Source organism: Triturus cristatus, chromosome 10 (assembly GCF_964204655.1).
Source record: "Triturus cristatus chromosome 10, aTriCri1.1, whole genome shotgun sequence".
In the NCBI taxonomy this organism is placed as follows: Eukaryota; Metazoa; Chordata; class Amphibia; order Caudata; family Salamandridae; genus Triturus; species Triturus cristatus.
The window spans coordinates 1,130,128,024-1,130,140,725 of NC_140593.1; the positions used below are offsets into that span (position 1 = coordinate 1,130,128,024).

Genomic DNA, 12,702 nt, shown 5'->3' on the forward strand with positions numbered 1-12,702 from the left:
TTAAAAATAACAAAAAATTCCAAACTATATTTAAAAATATTAACAATTCTACAAACAATTTATAACATATACAATTAAAATCTAAACTAAAATACATAGAGATAATGAAAACAGGATATTTTTACAACTATATTTTTGTAAACAATATTAACAACACAGATATTTTTGACAATGATATTACTTACCCTAAAAAAATCTTTATTTGTGTATCACAATATTTATGTATCATAATATTAAAAACTCGATATTGTGTGCGATTTAATATTTTTAACTCAATATTTTGTCCAAATACCATTATGTCCATGTAGTCATAATCTCTGTAGTGATTAAGCTCTCTAAATATCACGTCAGTATAGCTGAAGCAATGTAGTGGCACATTGATGCAGTGTAGTCAATTGTGTGAGGTACACATCCTTCCCTTCAGCGCAAGGTCCTAGCCTTTTCTCTCCCACAGGTTTAGTGTGTTTTTTCCAGTGATGGAAACAGGCCAAGCACGAACCAGAAAGATATGCCCAGTTTGAGAAGCATCCCAATGCTTTGTCAGTGCTGATCAACTGTTGGACCCATTTCATCCAAAGCCACAACTCTTCCTCTCATTGCACAGATTATTACACCCTATCTGGCCAAACATCATACCACTCTAGACGTAGACACTATGGTGCCGATTCCGATCCTGGAAAAATGTTCCCAGTACGAATCGTATCCGGATTTTTTTCCGTACGAATCGTATAAGTACCGTACAAACTGGCAAGTACGATTCGTATGGGAAAAAGTCCATACGAATCGCATTGGGAAAATTCCCCAACACGTCCTGGGGTCGGAAAAAGTGTCCGACACGTCCCCGGACGATTTTCTGCAGGAATCGGAAAACTGAAGTCCGAGCGCGCAAGTACGATCCGACCCGTGCGTCCGATTGTACAACCGTATGGAAAAAACACCATACGGACCGAACTGCTATGGCAACCATGGAGACATGTGCCCGCATACGCGCCGAACCTCCCCCCAGCCACCGTAAGTATGCGCCGTACCCCCCCACCCCCCGTAAGTACGCGCCGTACTCCCACCCCACCCGTGTATGTACGGAGCGTACCCCCACCCGTGTATGTACGGAGCGTACCCCCACCCGTGTATGTACGGAGCGTACCCCCACCCGTGTATGTACGGAGCGTACCCCCACCCGTGTATGTACGCACGGAGCGTACCCCCACCTGTGTATGTACGGAGCGTACCCCCACCCGTGTATGTACGGAGCGTACCCCCACCCGTGTATGTACGGAGCGTACCCCCACCCGTGTATGTACGGAGCATACCCCCACCCGTGTATGTACGCGCTGGGGGTCCGCACCGTACATAGACAGGTGGGGGTATGCTCCGTACATACATGGGTGGGGTGGGGGTACGCATCGTACATACACGGGTGGGGGTACGCACCGTACATACACGGGTGGGGGTACGCACCATACATACACAGGTGGAGTGGGAGTACGGCGCGTACTTACGGGGGCTGGGGGGGTACGGCGCGTACTTACGGGGGCTGGGGGGGTACGGCGCATACTTACGGGGGCTGGGGGGGTACTGCGCATACTTACGGGGGCTGGGGGGGTACGGTGCGTACTTACGGGGGCTGGGGGGGTACGGCGCGTACTTACGGGGGCTGGGGGGGGTACGGCGCGTACTTACGGGGGCTGGGGGGGGTACAGCACGTACCGGGCCCCCAATTCCGCTCGCATCGCGACATACTTCGCTTTTCCGGCACTTTTTGGGTGCCGTAAAAATATTGCCGTCAGGACTGCTGTTGGTACGAATCGTACTTCCTGGTTCGTGAAACGCAGCCTGAATGCGTCCCGACGTCACGTCGGCGCTGTCCCGGATCACATTGGTATGTATTTTTACAGTCGGTCGTTTTTTTTTCCGATTTGTACGGAAATGGTGTTTCCGTACGAATTGTACTTGCAAGTTCGTAGGGTTTTTTTACCGGGTACGAGTCGGACGGAGAAAACGCTCCGACCGACGGTTCGTACCCGGTTCTTCCACTCAACACTCCACATCTGTCATGGTTGGTTCGTCCTACACCATGCATTGCCCACAGCAATGCACTGCATCCAACTCCTCGTTAGTTCTTTGTACGTTCCACTCCCCCCAGCATCTCATGCAACTTCTTTTATGTCATCTGGACCCTCGTACCACCCATCTCTCTCACACAGTAGTTAGTGGGTAGCTATTACGGAACACATACTTCTCAAACATTCTTCGACCTTTAGAATTGCAAGTCTCTGCCAGATGGCCACTAGCCTCCCTGAAACAGTACCTCTTTCTGATGTTTATCCTCCCTGTCTCCTGCTCAGGCGTTGTGGCAGCATCATTCTCGTTATGTCTACAAAGATAGGTACAATAATGAATGGACTTTATTTTATTAGAGCCTGTCGATCAATAGAAACAAATAAAATGTTTAAGCCAGCTACTTTGCAGAATCACTGCTTCTAATTCATAATATAAATTAACACAGTGATGGTCCAGGGGAGGTAGGGCACGAAAAAGTGTTAATGGAAGTAGGGGCAATATTGTGACCATTGTTACGTAGCGTTACTACTACCATAGTAATTTAAAGGTAATTTTTATAGTGGTGCAATGAAAGACAATAATCGAAACCTGAGGTTATTTTATTTTTATTATCTGTTTTTTCTCATAGATGCATATGTAGGATTTAACCCTGCAGACACTCAGACTACTGCTTCAGTGAAAACCACAACAGCAGCCACCACTTCGAAGTCAACCACTGCCACTCCAAGGACAACCACCACTACTTCAAGAACAACAATCACCACTCCTTCAAGAACAACGACCACTACTCCAAGAGCAAGGATAACCCCCAACCCAACAACATCCACCAACATCTCAATCAAAAAGTCTACTACTACCACCACTTTGTCTACTACCAGCACCACGTCAAAAGACATCCAGACTCCAGGTACTAGTAGGTGTTAACTATGGTCAGCATGGACGCGAAAGTGGTCTTCCATTTTTATGCTTAACTTATTATGTTATGTTAGGTCAAAGAATTTGTAAAGCGCATGGCTGCCCCAGCACCGGGGCGTCCCAGCGCTAGTTCCAGGTCATATTGCAGAGGAGAGATGGAGCGGAAGGATTAGGCGGGAAATAACCAAGTCTTCACGGCCTTTCTAAAAGCTCAATGATTCTGGATGCTCCTGATGGTCCCCAGGAGAGCGTTCCAGAGGGCCGGTGCCATAGCTCGGAACGAGCGCCCTCCCGCTATTGCTCTTCTGACTTGAGGAACACAAACCAGGTGAAGAACTGCAGGGCGCAGCACATGGCGTGGGATGTACAGAAGTGATAAGTTGGATAGAATAGGGGCGCTGGGGAGGTAAGGATTCTGGGTGCAATGCACAGTGTCTTAAGGTGAATTCTCTTATTCACCAGAAGCCAGTGCAGTTTGTGAATAAATTTAGAGACTGAGCAGAATTTAGGAAGTGCAAATAGAGTTTGCACTGCGGCACTTTGAGCCCTCTTAAGTTGTTTGATCCCTGTTTTATTAGCACCCAGATACAGAGAGTTGAAATAGTCCAGTCTAGAGAGTATGGTGAACTGGATAATAATCTGGCGTGTCTGTGGGTCAAAAAACCCAAGCAAAGGCTTAAGTCCTTGTAGAAGTCTGAAATAGACACCGCCACTGATGTCGTCTGCACTTCAAAGGACAATGCACAATCTACCCTAACACCCAGATTCTTTATGGCCTTTTTAGGCGGAGGGTGTGACACTAGCGGAGCGGGCCACCAATGATCGCCTGATGAATGGATATCTATTCTTAGAAGAAGAATCCCTGATTTGTTAGCATTTAGCTGCAGACAGTAGGCTGACATCCCGTCTGCAATAGCCATTAGATTAGCTTGAAAAATATTGTGTTTTAAGTACCCCTAACATTCCTGTTTCTTTCCATTGCCCCTTAAGCCCCCTGATGTGCTGCTTTTCATAGAATGTGTTTTAACAAGATGTCCCCGCGTGTTTAGTGGGAAATCTGAAGCTCACACCCTCCCAATCATACTGACCAAACTATGCCCCTGCTGCCACGAAATAAGCAATTAAATGTATATTAAAGATAAAAAGTGCTTCTAAAGAATAGGTTTCAGTATATGCAGATTGTACCTAGTTAAAACATTTTTTATAACCGTCCACTAAAAGCATGCACTCCACAGCTCAGCTTGGAACACCCTTACAATACCTGTCAAAAAGAAAATATCTTTGTTACAGGAAGCTTCAAGTCACACAGGGCCATATATGTGAACAGTTTTTCCCATAGACACAGAGGGGGCGATTAGGAAAGTCCGCCCACCACCCTAGCCGTGCTGGAACCGGCCGCCAGTGGTGCAGCGGTCCCGCACCAGCAATTAGGATGCCACTGCCACCGTAGCGGTGGCATCCTCCATTCCCAGCATTGTGGCGGGCGGTGCTCACAGCACCGCCCGCCACAATGCTGAGAATGCACTGTGTGCATTGTCAAGCACAAGGTGACAGTCACCGCGCAGTGCCTGCCACCTTGTCCATGACAATGTAGGGGGGTACCACAGGTACCCCTATGTGCACCCCCCACCCCCCCCCCATATCCTGGGGGCCCGCAATGGGCTCCCATAAGCACAATCTGCATGCCGAAAAGGCTGCTTCCCACTGCCTTCCTAATATGGATGGCGGTGTCTAGCAGACGCTGCCACCATATCAGGCCCCTTTTCCGCCCAGTCATCTGTGTGACCGGCGGAAAAGCGGCAGACGGTCTTTCCGTCTGCCGGGGTCCCCCCGCCATACTAATATGGCGGGGGCAAAATGGGTGGCGGGCGGAGTGTGTTGTAGGGTGGATCGCCACCGCCATGCGGGCGATGGCGATCCGCCCTACATCCTAATCGACCCTAGAATGGGTAAATCCCTTTGATACATCTGGCCCTCCATCAATTAACGCCAAGACCGGCTCCAAAGCAGCCTTTACGATTGCCACTTAACCAATTTCACACATTTGCATTCCTTTGGGGAAGCAGACTCCCTGGCAAGAAAACTTGTTTCTTTTTAGCTGTCTGCCCCTCCCCCTGGAACACAGCAGACTCCCTCACTTTCGCTTCAGCTGACGAATCTTAATTGTGTAACTTTTGTCCTTTAGCCGAAAGGCTAAAATTACGGACAAGAGCTGTCCGTTAAAAAAATCAGTCACGGACATTAAGGCTACTTTAGGGACAGTCCATGAAAATTACAGATGGCTGGTCATCCTAGCTGGAAGGGGAATAGTAAATCTACCCCCCTCCAAAGTCCAACAATTTCCCTATTTTTGCTTATATTGGGGTGGGAAGTGTAAATCTAACCCCTCCAAAGTCCAGCACTTTCCCTACTTTTGCTTTAATTGGAGTATTTTTTTTTGTAATACGTACATGTAAGATGTATATTTCATTAATACTAATAATTTTTATCTCATTAAGTTTGATATAACGGTGCCGATTCCGATCCGTTAAAAAAATTTACCGTCCGACTCGTATCCGTATTTTTTTACGTATGAATCGTACAAGTCCTGTACAAACGGCGAAGTACGATTCGTACGTGAAAAATACATACGAATGACCTCGGGAAAAGTCTACGAGACGTCCCCGGACAGTTTTACATACGAGTCGTAAAACTGAAGTCCGAGCGCACAAGTCCCATCCGTACCGGCGTCCCGAATACACAAGCGTATGGAAAACATCCCGTACGGAGCGAACTTTGCACGACCCCTACCCCAGGTACACTTGTGCCCAGGGTACGAGTCGTACGCCCCCCCCAGCCTCCCACCCCTCCTGTGTACGTCCGCACCGTACCCCCCAGCCCCCGTATGTACGCACCGTACCCCCAGCCCCGTATGTATGCGCCGTACCCCCAGCACCCCCCGTATGTACGCGCCGTACCCCCACCCCGTATGTACACGCCGTACCCCCAGCCCTGTATGTACGTGCCGTACCCCCAGCCCCCCCATATGTACGCACCGTACCCCAGCACGTAGCGCTGGGGGTACAGCGCGTACATATGGGGGTGGGGGTACGGTGCGTACATACGGGGAGGCTGGGGGTTCGGCGCGTACATACAGGGGGGCTGGGGGTACGGCACGTACATACGGGGGTGGGGGTACGGCGCGTACATACGGGGGGCTGGGGGTACGGCACGTACATACGGGGGTGGGGGTACGGTGCGTACATACGGGGGCTGGGGGTACGGTGCATACATACGGGGGTGGGGGTACGGCGCGTACATACGGGGGCTGGGGGTACGGCGCGTACATACGGGGGTGGGGGTACGGTGCGTACATACGGGGTTGGGGGTAAGGCGCGTACATACCGGACTGGGGGTAAGGCGCGTACATACGGGGGGCTGGGGGTAAGGCGCGTACATACGGGGCTGGGGGTTTGACTCGTACATACGGGGGTGGGGGTACGGCGCGTACATACAGGGGGTGCTGGGGGTACGGCACGTACATACGGGGGTGGGAGTATGGTGCGTACATACGGGGGTCTGGGGGTACGGCGCGTACATACGGGGGTGGGGGACAGCGCGTACATACGGGGGGGCTGGGGGTACGGCACTACATACGGGGGGCTGGGGGTACGGCACATACATATGGGGGTGGGGGTACGGCGCGTACATACGGGGGTGGGTGTACGGCACGTACATATGGGGGGCTGGGGGTATGGCGCGTACATACGGGGTGGGGGTACGGCACATACATACCGGGGTGGGGGTATGCTGCGTACATACAGGGGGGCTGGGGGTACGGCGCGTACATACGGGGGGCTGGGGGTACGGCGCGTACATACGGGGGTGGAGGTACGGCGCGTACATACGGGGGGGCTGGAGGTACGGCGCGTACATACGGGGTGGGGGTATGGCGCATACCGGGCCCCCTTTTCCTCGTGCATCGCGGCGTACTTAGCTTTTCCGGCACTTTTTGGCTCCCGTAAAAATATAGCCGTGCGAGGGCTGGGGTACGAATCGTACTTGCTGGTCCGTAAAACGCTGCCTGACTCCGTGCGGACATCGCTGTCCAGGATTGGAATTGTATGTATTTTTTTGCCGCACTATGTTTTTTACAATTCATACGGAAATGGTATTTCTGTGCGAATCGTACTTGCTGGTTTGTACGGTGGAATTCCCGGGTACGAGTCTTACGGAGAATACGCTCTGTACGACCATTTGTACCCGGGTTTTACAGGATCGGAATCGGCACCAAAATGTTGATCATTTTAATTTTTAAGTTATTAATATATGTAGTGTGCATTATTACTTCTTTAAATATGTTTTTACATATTTTAAAGTATGTAAATGTGCATGTAAATTTATATATTTAATTTAGATTAATTATTAAAACAATTCATTTTAATTATATATATTTTTTTTTTAGTTTATTAGTTTAAATAAATTACATATTGTTCTATATAGTACTATTTCAATATATGTACCTTTTTGATGATATTCTCTTCTACAAAATATTTGACATACTATTTTGGTAGTTTACACACAAAGTATGTCAATTTGATATATTTGTTGACAGTATATATTAATATTTATTTTATTCGATCAATAGCATAGTCATACGCATACATAAAATCACATAGGAGCGAATATTTCATAAAAATGTTAAAAACAAGAGCTTGAAATAGAATCAACTTTGTAATCCTATACATCATTCAGAAAGAGGTTGTAAGATTATGACTTACATGCTATTATTAAAAAAAAATTTTTTTAAAAACACCAACCATAAAAACAAGTCAACCCCGTCATTTCCCTGCTGTCCCACTGAATTGGCCATAGTGCCGGTCACTCTACATTAAGCCTGGGCAAAGCACTACGCTACGCTCGCGTAGTTTGCGAAGTTTGCGCTACTTCGCACTACGCGAATTGCACGTAGCACAGTGCGAACATGCGTAGCGTAGTGTTGCGTAGTGCAGCGGTCGTTTTTTGCTTGCTCGCGGTCCTCAATGTCAAGTTGGCGACCGCGAGCAAGCAAAATGACATCCCGGCGAGACTTTTTCCTCGTTCGCGATCAGCAACATCAAGTTGGCGATCGCGAGCGTGGAAAATAAACCTCCCGGCGAGATTCTCAACGCGAGGAGGTCAGGTTTCTCATTGCGAGTGGTCGCGTATGCTCGCGACCGCTCGCGATGAGAAACTACCAGTCCGCGTTGAGAAAGCTGCCGCTCGAGTAAAAATCTACTCGAGCGGCAGAAAACTACAGCTCGCACTGTGCAAGATGCCGTTTTCAATGATTGCACAGTGCGGACAAGCAACGCTCCATCGCCTTCCACCATTACGTTCGACTTGACCCCAGTCTCATGTAACTAGATGTCCGCGGTTGGCGCTTTGATCTTTTAGGTGCTAGTTTTTACTAAAAGTTCATAACTCTGGTTTTACTGATTGGATTATTTTGGAGTCAAATAATTTATTAGATTTTACTCTGTTTCCAAATTGGTGTGAGATGTTTCTTATATTTGCCTCTAAGTTAAGCCTGACTGCTTTTGGGCCAAGCTACCAGAGGGTTAAGCACAGGTTAATTTAGTGACTTTTTGTGGTTCACTCTGAAAGGGTTTGTTGTTGTTGCTTGAGGAGGGTTCACCTCCAACCAAAAACCCAATTCCTAACAGGCAAGAATTGGGGTAAAACGTTAGGTATATCTGGGCTGTTGATGTTCAGATATGCTCTATTTGGCCACTTTATCAGGACTAATCAGTCCTGATTAGTTGGCCACAATGACTGTTGTGGCAGCCATTATAGGACTCAGGGACATGGCCCCGGCATCCTGAATAGGAATAAAAAAAATATAAGGGGGCAGGATGACCACCAAGTACCCCACTTGGTTGGTCAGCCTCAACATGGCCAGCATATTGTGGCAGCAGTTGCAGGACTCAGGAACAAGATTCCCATTTAAATACATGCAATGAAAGCCTGTTTTTGAGAGTCACAAAAATGAGCTCATATAAAGGGGGATAAGAATTTTTGTCACAATTTAAATAATTTGTGAATACTGAATTTAGGAATTGTGACATGTTCTAAGGTGCTTTTCCAGGTGAGAAATGCTGGTCCTCTCCTCTTCTGTGCTCTAATGAATAAAACTTTAGAGAAACTATTTACTCATGATTTTCTCATAGAGGTTGTGGAATGTGCTTTAAAAGCTAAAATAAGAGCAGATTTTCTATAAATGTAAACTATCTTCCTCAGCCATGTCTCACGCAAGGCCCTCCTCTCTGTGCCATTTTGAGGCCTGAGGACCCCATCCCTGGGGCCAATTTACGTTTTATAGTCAGGGGACTTGCAGCCCCACTGCCCAAGTCATAAAATGGCCCCAGGAACACCACATCACCCGCAGCTGAAGCAACTTTTGGTTGCAGTGGTTCCCCCGTCCCATCAAGAACACCAAAAGCAATGATAGCCCTTGGGGCTGTTGGGGTGCCCGAGGCGCCTGCCATTTCCCTGCCTGCATCCATCCAGGAAGCGACGGGGGCCAGATACATTTGTTTGCTCTTGCCTAGCAGGAGCAGATTTTCTCTGATCCTGCCAGGTGGGAGCAAACCATTGTTTTCTGCCCACAAGATTGCGTGCAGGGATTTGAAATGCTCACCATGCATTGCTAATTATCTCACATGTGACGTTCTACGACACCATTGATAACATTGCTGCAACATCTGAAATGACATCATTGATGACACCACTGTGCATGGTAAGTGTATGGGTTATAGTTACTTTAGGGCACAAGTTATAGAGACTTAAGATAACTATAACTGGTGAATTTCAGTGGGTTTGTTAGTTAGAATTCGGAGTTGAGGTTAGTGTAGTACCTTAACCGCTTGCATGCTCATGACGAGCCCAGCTCGTCATGAGGCACAGTGGAACTGTGCTCATGACGAGCTGGGCTCGTCATAACGGTCGCAGCCCGCCCACGCGCGATTGATTCCCCACCTGTGCGGGTGAATCAATCAGTGGTCAGGGTCGTGACGAGCTCAGCTCGTCATGAGCACAGCTCCACTGTGCCTCATGACGAGCTGGGCTCGTCACGAGCACCGCGGCGCCGCGCCCCCCCCCCCCCGCGGCGAAGGGGATAACCAGTTTCTTGCAACTATTTTGTTTTGTTGATCTTTCAATTTGATTGTTACTGCATTTCATTGTACTTGTTTTGGCTCCGGGAGTATTAGTATGAGGGGTGCCCTGTTTATCCAGGCTAATCGCTAGAACAGAGCAATATTAAATTGTCTAGACTATTTTACCTCTGAGCTGTGCTTAGTTCTGCTTGTTAATTGTTAAAGATGAGTGAAATATGGCATGTCATTTTAGCTTGTGGGGGAGAGCTGACGGCAACATCTGGAGAGATTACTACACCAAATTACCCTAACCTGTACCCAGCTTCAACATACTGTCACTGGAACATCACAGCTAAGAATCGGGTAAGCTGCAGGACTAGATTTAGGCATGTCCTCTTATTTGTGTCCCAGCTTGTCAATCTTGTGTTTGTCCCTCCCATAGAGCATAGCCTCTTTACCATCTCTTTTGATCTGCTCGCGTCTATGCTTCCTCTGCTTGCTTTTCAAGCCCTACCTTTTTCTTTTTGTTAAGTACTCCATGGGAGGGCATATGTTTTTCACCTTCTTCCCTCGTGTACCTCTCCCCCCTGCACTATGAGTTCCTCTCAGCCGCCTGTGTGCTTCTCTCAACCACCCTCTATGTTGGGCTTGCCCTCATTTACTCCCTCAGTTTCTTTCTTACATGTATGCTTCTCCCTCACCTGCTCCACATTGTTGTCTCGCCAGTTGCTGCCCACCCTGTTGTTTCCCCCTATCTGTGCCCTCCTTTCTCACCTGTTGATTCTCCTTCTCACTCCCCCCTCTGTGTTGCTTCCCGCGCCCACATCATCTTCTCTCTTACTTGTTACTTCCTCTTCACAACCCCACCTTTCATGTTGCTTCCATCATCTCTGTGTTGCCCCTCCAAATCGTTCCCTCTCTGTTGCCCACCCAAAGTGTCCCTCTGTGTTGCTACCGCAGAACTCGGAAAATAAAGAAAAAATTGCTCCCATCATTTTGTGGGTATAAGATTGTGTCGGGCACGTGCCTCCGAAAGGATGCAGCCACTTTTTTTTGTGTGTGTCTTTTAGCCATACTGCACAGCATCTGTGAAAGTGTACAGAAAAGTTGAACACCATTAGCAAGTCCAAGAGATCCCAAAAGTGAGACCTATTGGCTTTGCAAAGGCTTGTTTTTATTCCAGGCTTCTGGACATTCTTCCCAGCCACTCACTCCCTTTCCTTAACTTTCTTCCATGCCTCTTCCTTACCCCTCTTGCCATGTCCCTACCTCGCCTGGTGGCTCACCTTCAGTTTAGTGCAGGGGGGGTGGTGCTCAAAGAATCTTGGGTATGAAATAGGTGATTCAGGTGAGGCGGAGGGGGAAATGCGTGTTCAGAGACCCAGTCACTGCTTTGAGGTAATCCGCCAGGACCTGATCTGTGAACAGAAAAGGGCATCTGAGATTACCGGCAGCAGCAAGGAGAAAGGCGTGAAGGAAGACACGTGTAAAGCAGGTTAGTAAGTGGAAGAGTCTAAACAAGCGTCTTGCCCGGTCACACTGAGGGCCTCATTTATGATGAATTGGCATAGGGCTGCGCCCCAAGCCTTCTTGCTGCCCTGCCTTATGCCAATGTGAGAGGGCAGGAATGCATTCTGTTTATGAAATACGGTGCATTCCTGTCCTTTCCCCCTGCGCTGGCGCACAATTATCTGCCATGCGCCAACTTAGGAACCCGGTGCCACAGTTGTAGGCAGGATTGTTTTTGTTTAGGAAAAGACACCTTCATGCGCAAAAGCAGTCAGGAGAGGTGTTTCCTTCTTTCTATGTGTGCTGCAGAATGCAGCACTCATGGAAAGAGGAAAAAAGGAGGAGAAATAAAAATATTTCTACTCGTTCACCTGCTCTGGGAAGGAGTAAGGTTTAGCCGCTGCCCCGGGTTTATGTGATTAAGCAACTCTGCAGCAGCGTCAAAACCCATGGGTGTTGCAGTGGGAAAACCCGCCACAACGCACAATGAACACCTCCCTGGCGCAGAGTAAGGCAACGCAGCGACTTGTGCTGCTTTGTCTTATTCCATATCTATGAGGCCATGCAAAGTCATGCAAAGTCATGAAAAGTCATGCAAAGTCATGCAAAGTCATGCAAAGTCATGCAGGGTGACTGCTTTGCCTGATAAATATGATTGAGAGGCTTGCGCCGCCCGAGCATCAAAAAGTGATGCTCAGGCGGCTCAAGCCTCTCACAAATAAGCCCCTTAGTGTGCTGGAGGGAATCTTGCCCAGTTAGACCTCTCCTGCTTGAGGGTACATGGTCTGGTCAGACCTGTTGTGCATTGGGGAATCTAGCTCAGTCAGACCTATCATTGACAGAATTGTCTAGTGAGCCAGAGCGCGCTTGCTGGAATCTCGCTCAGTCAGACTTAACATGCTTGAGGGATTTTGGCAGGTCTTACCCACCGTGCTTGAAAGAATTTGGCCCGTCACACCTAGCAAGATTGTAGGAATAAGGCCCATCACACATAGCGTGTTTGAGGGAATTCGACCTGGTCAGACCTAACGTGATTGCGGGAATCTGGCCAATTACACCTAGCATGTTTGAGGCAATCTGTCCTGGTCAGATCTAGTGGTCA

The 12,702-nt window shown here is 48.5% G+C and overlaps 1 protein-coding gene across 2 annotated transcripts in view; it reads left to right on the plus strand.

Annotated features, from left to right (window-relative positions):
* The window catches only part of LOC146796722 (astacin-like metalloendopeptidase), a 123,547-nt gene that overhangs the window by 83,546 nt on the left and 27,299 nt on the right, over positions 1-12,702 (plus strand). For both annotated transcript variants that reach the window (XM_085630231.1, XM_085630230.1), the window contains exons 9-10: positions 2,690-2,968; positions 10,345-10,454. In XM_085630231.1, the coding sequence (XP_085486357.1) occupies positions 2,690-2,968; positions 10,345-10,454 (389 nt within the window). The remainder of the gene's footprint in view (positions 1-2,689; positions 2,969-10,344; positions 10,455-12,702) is intronic.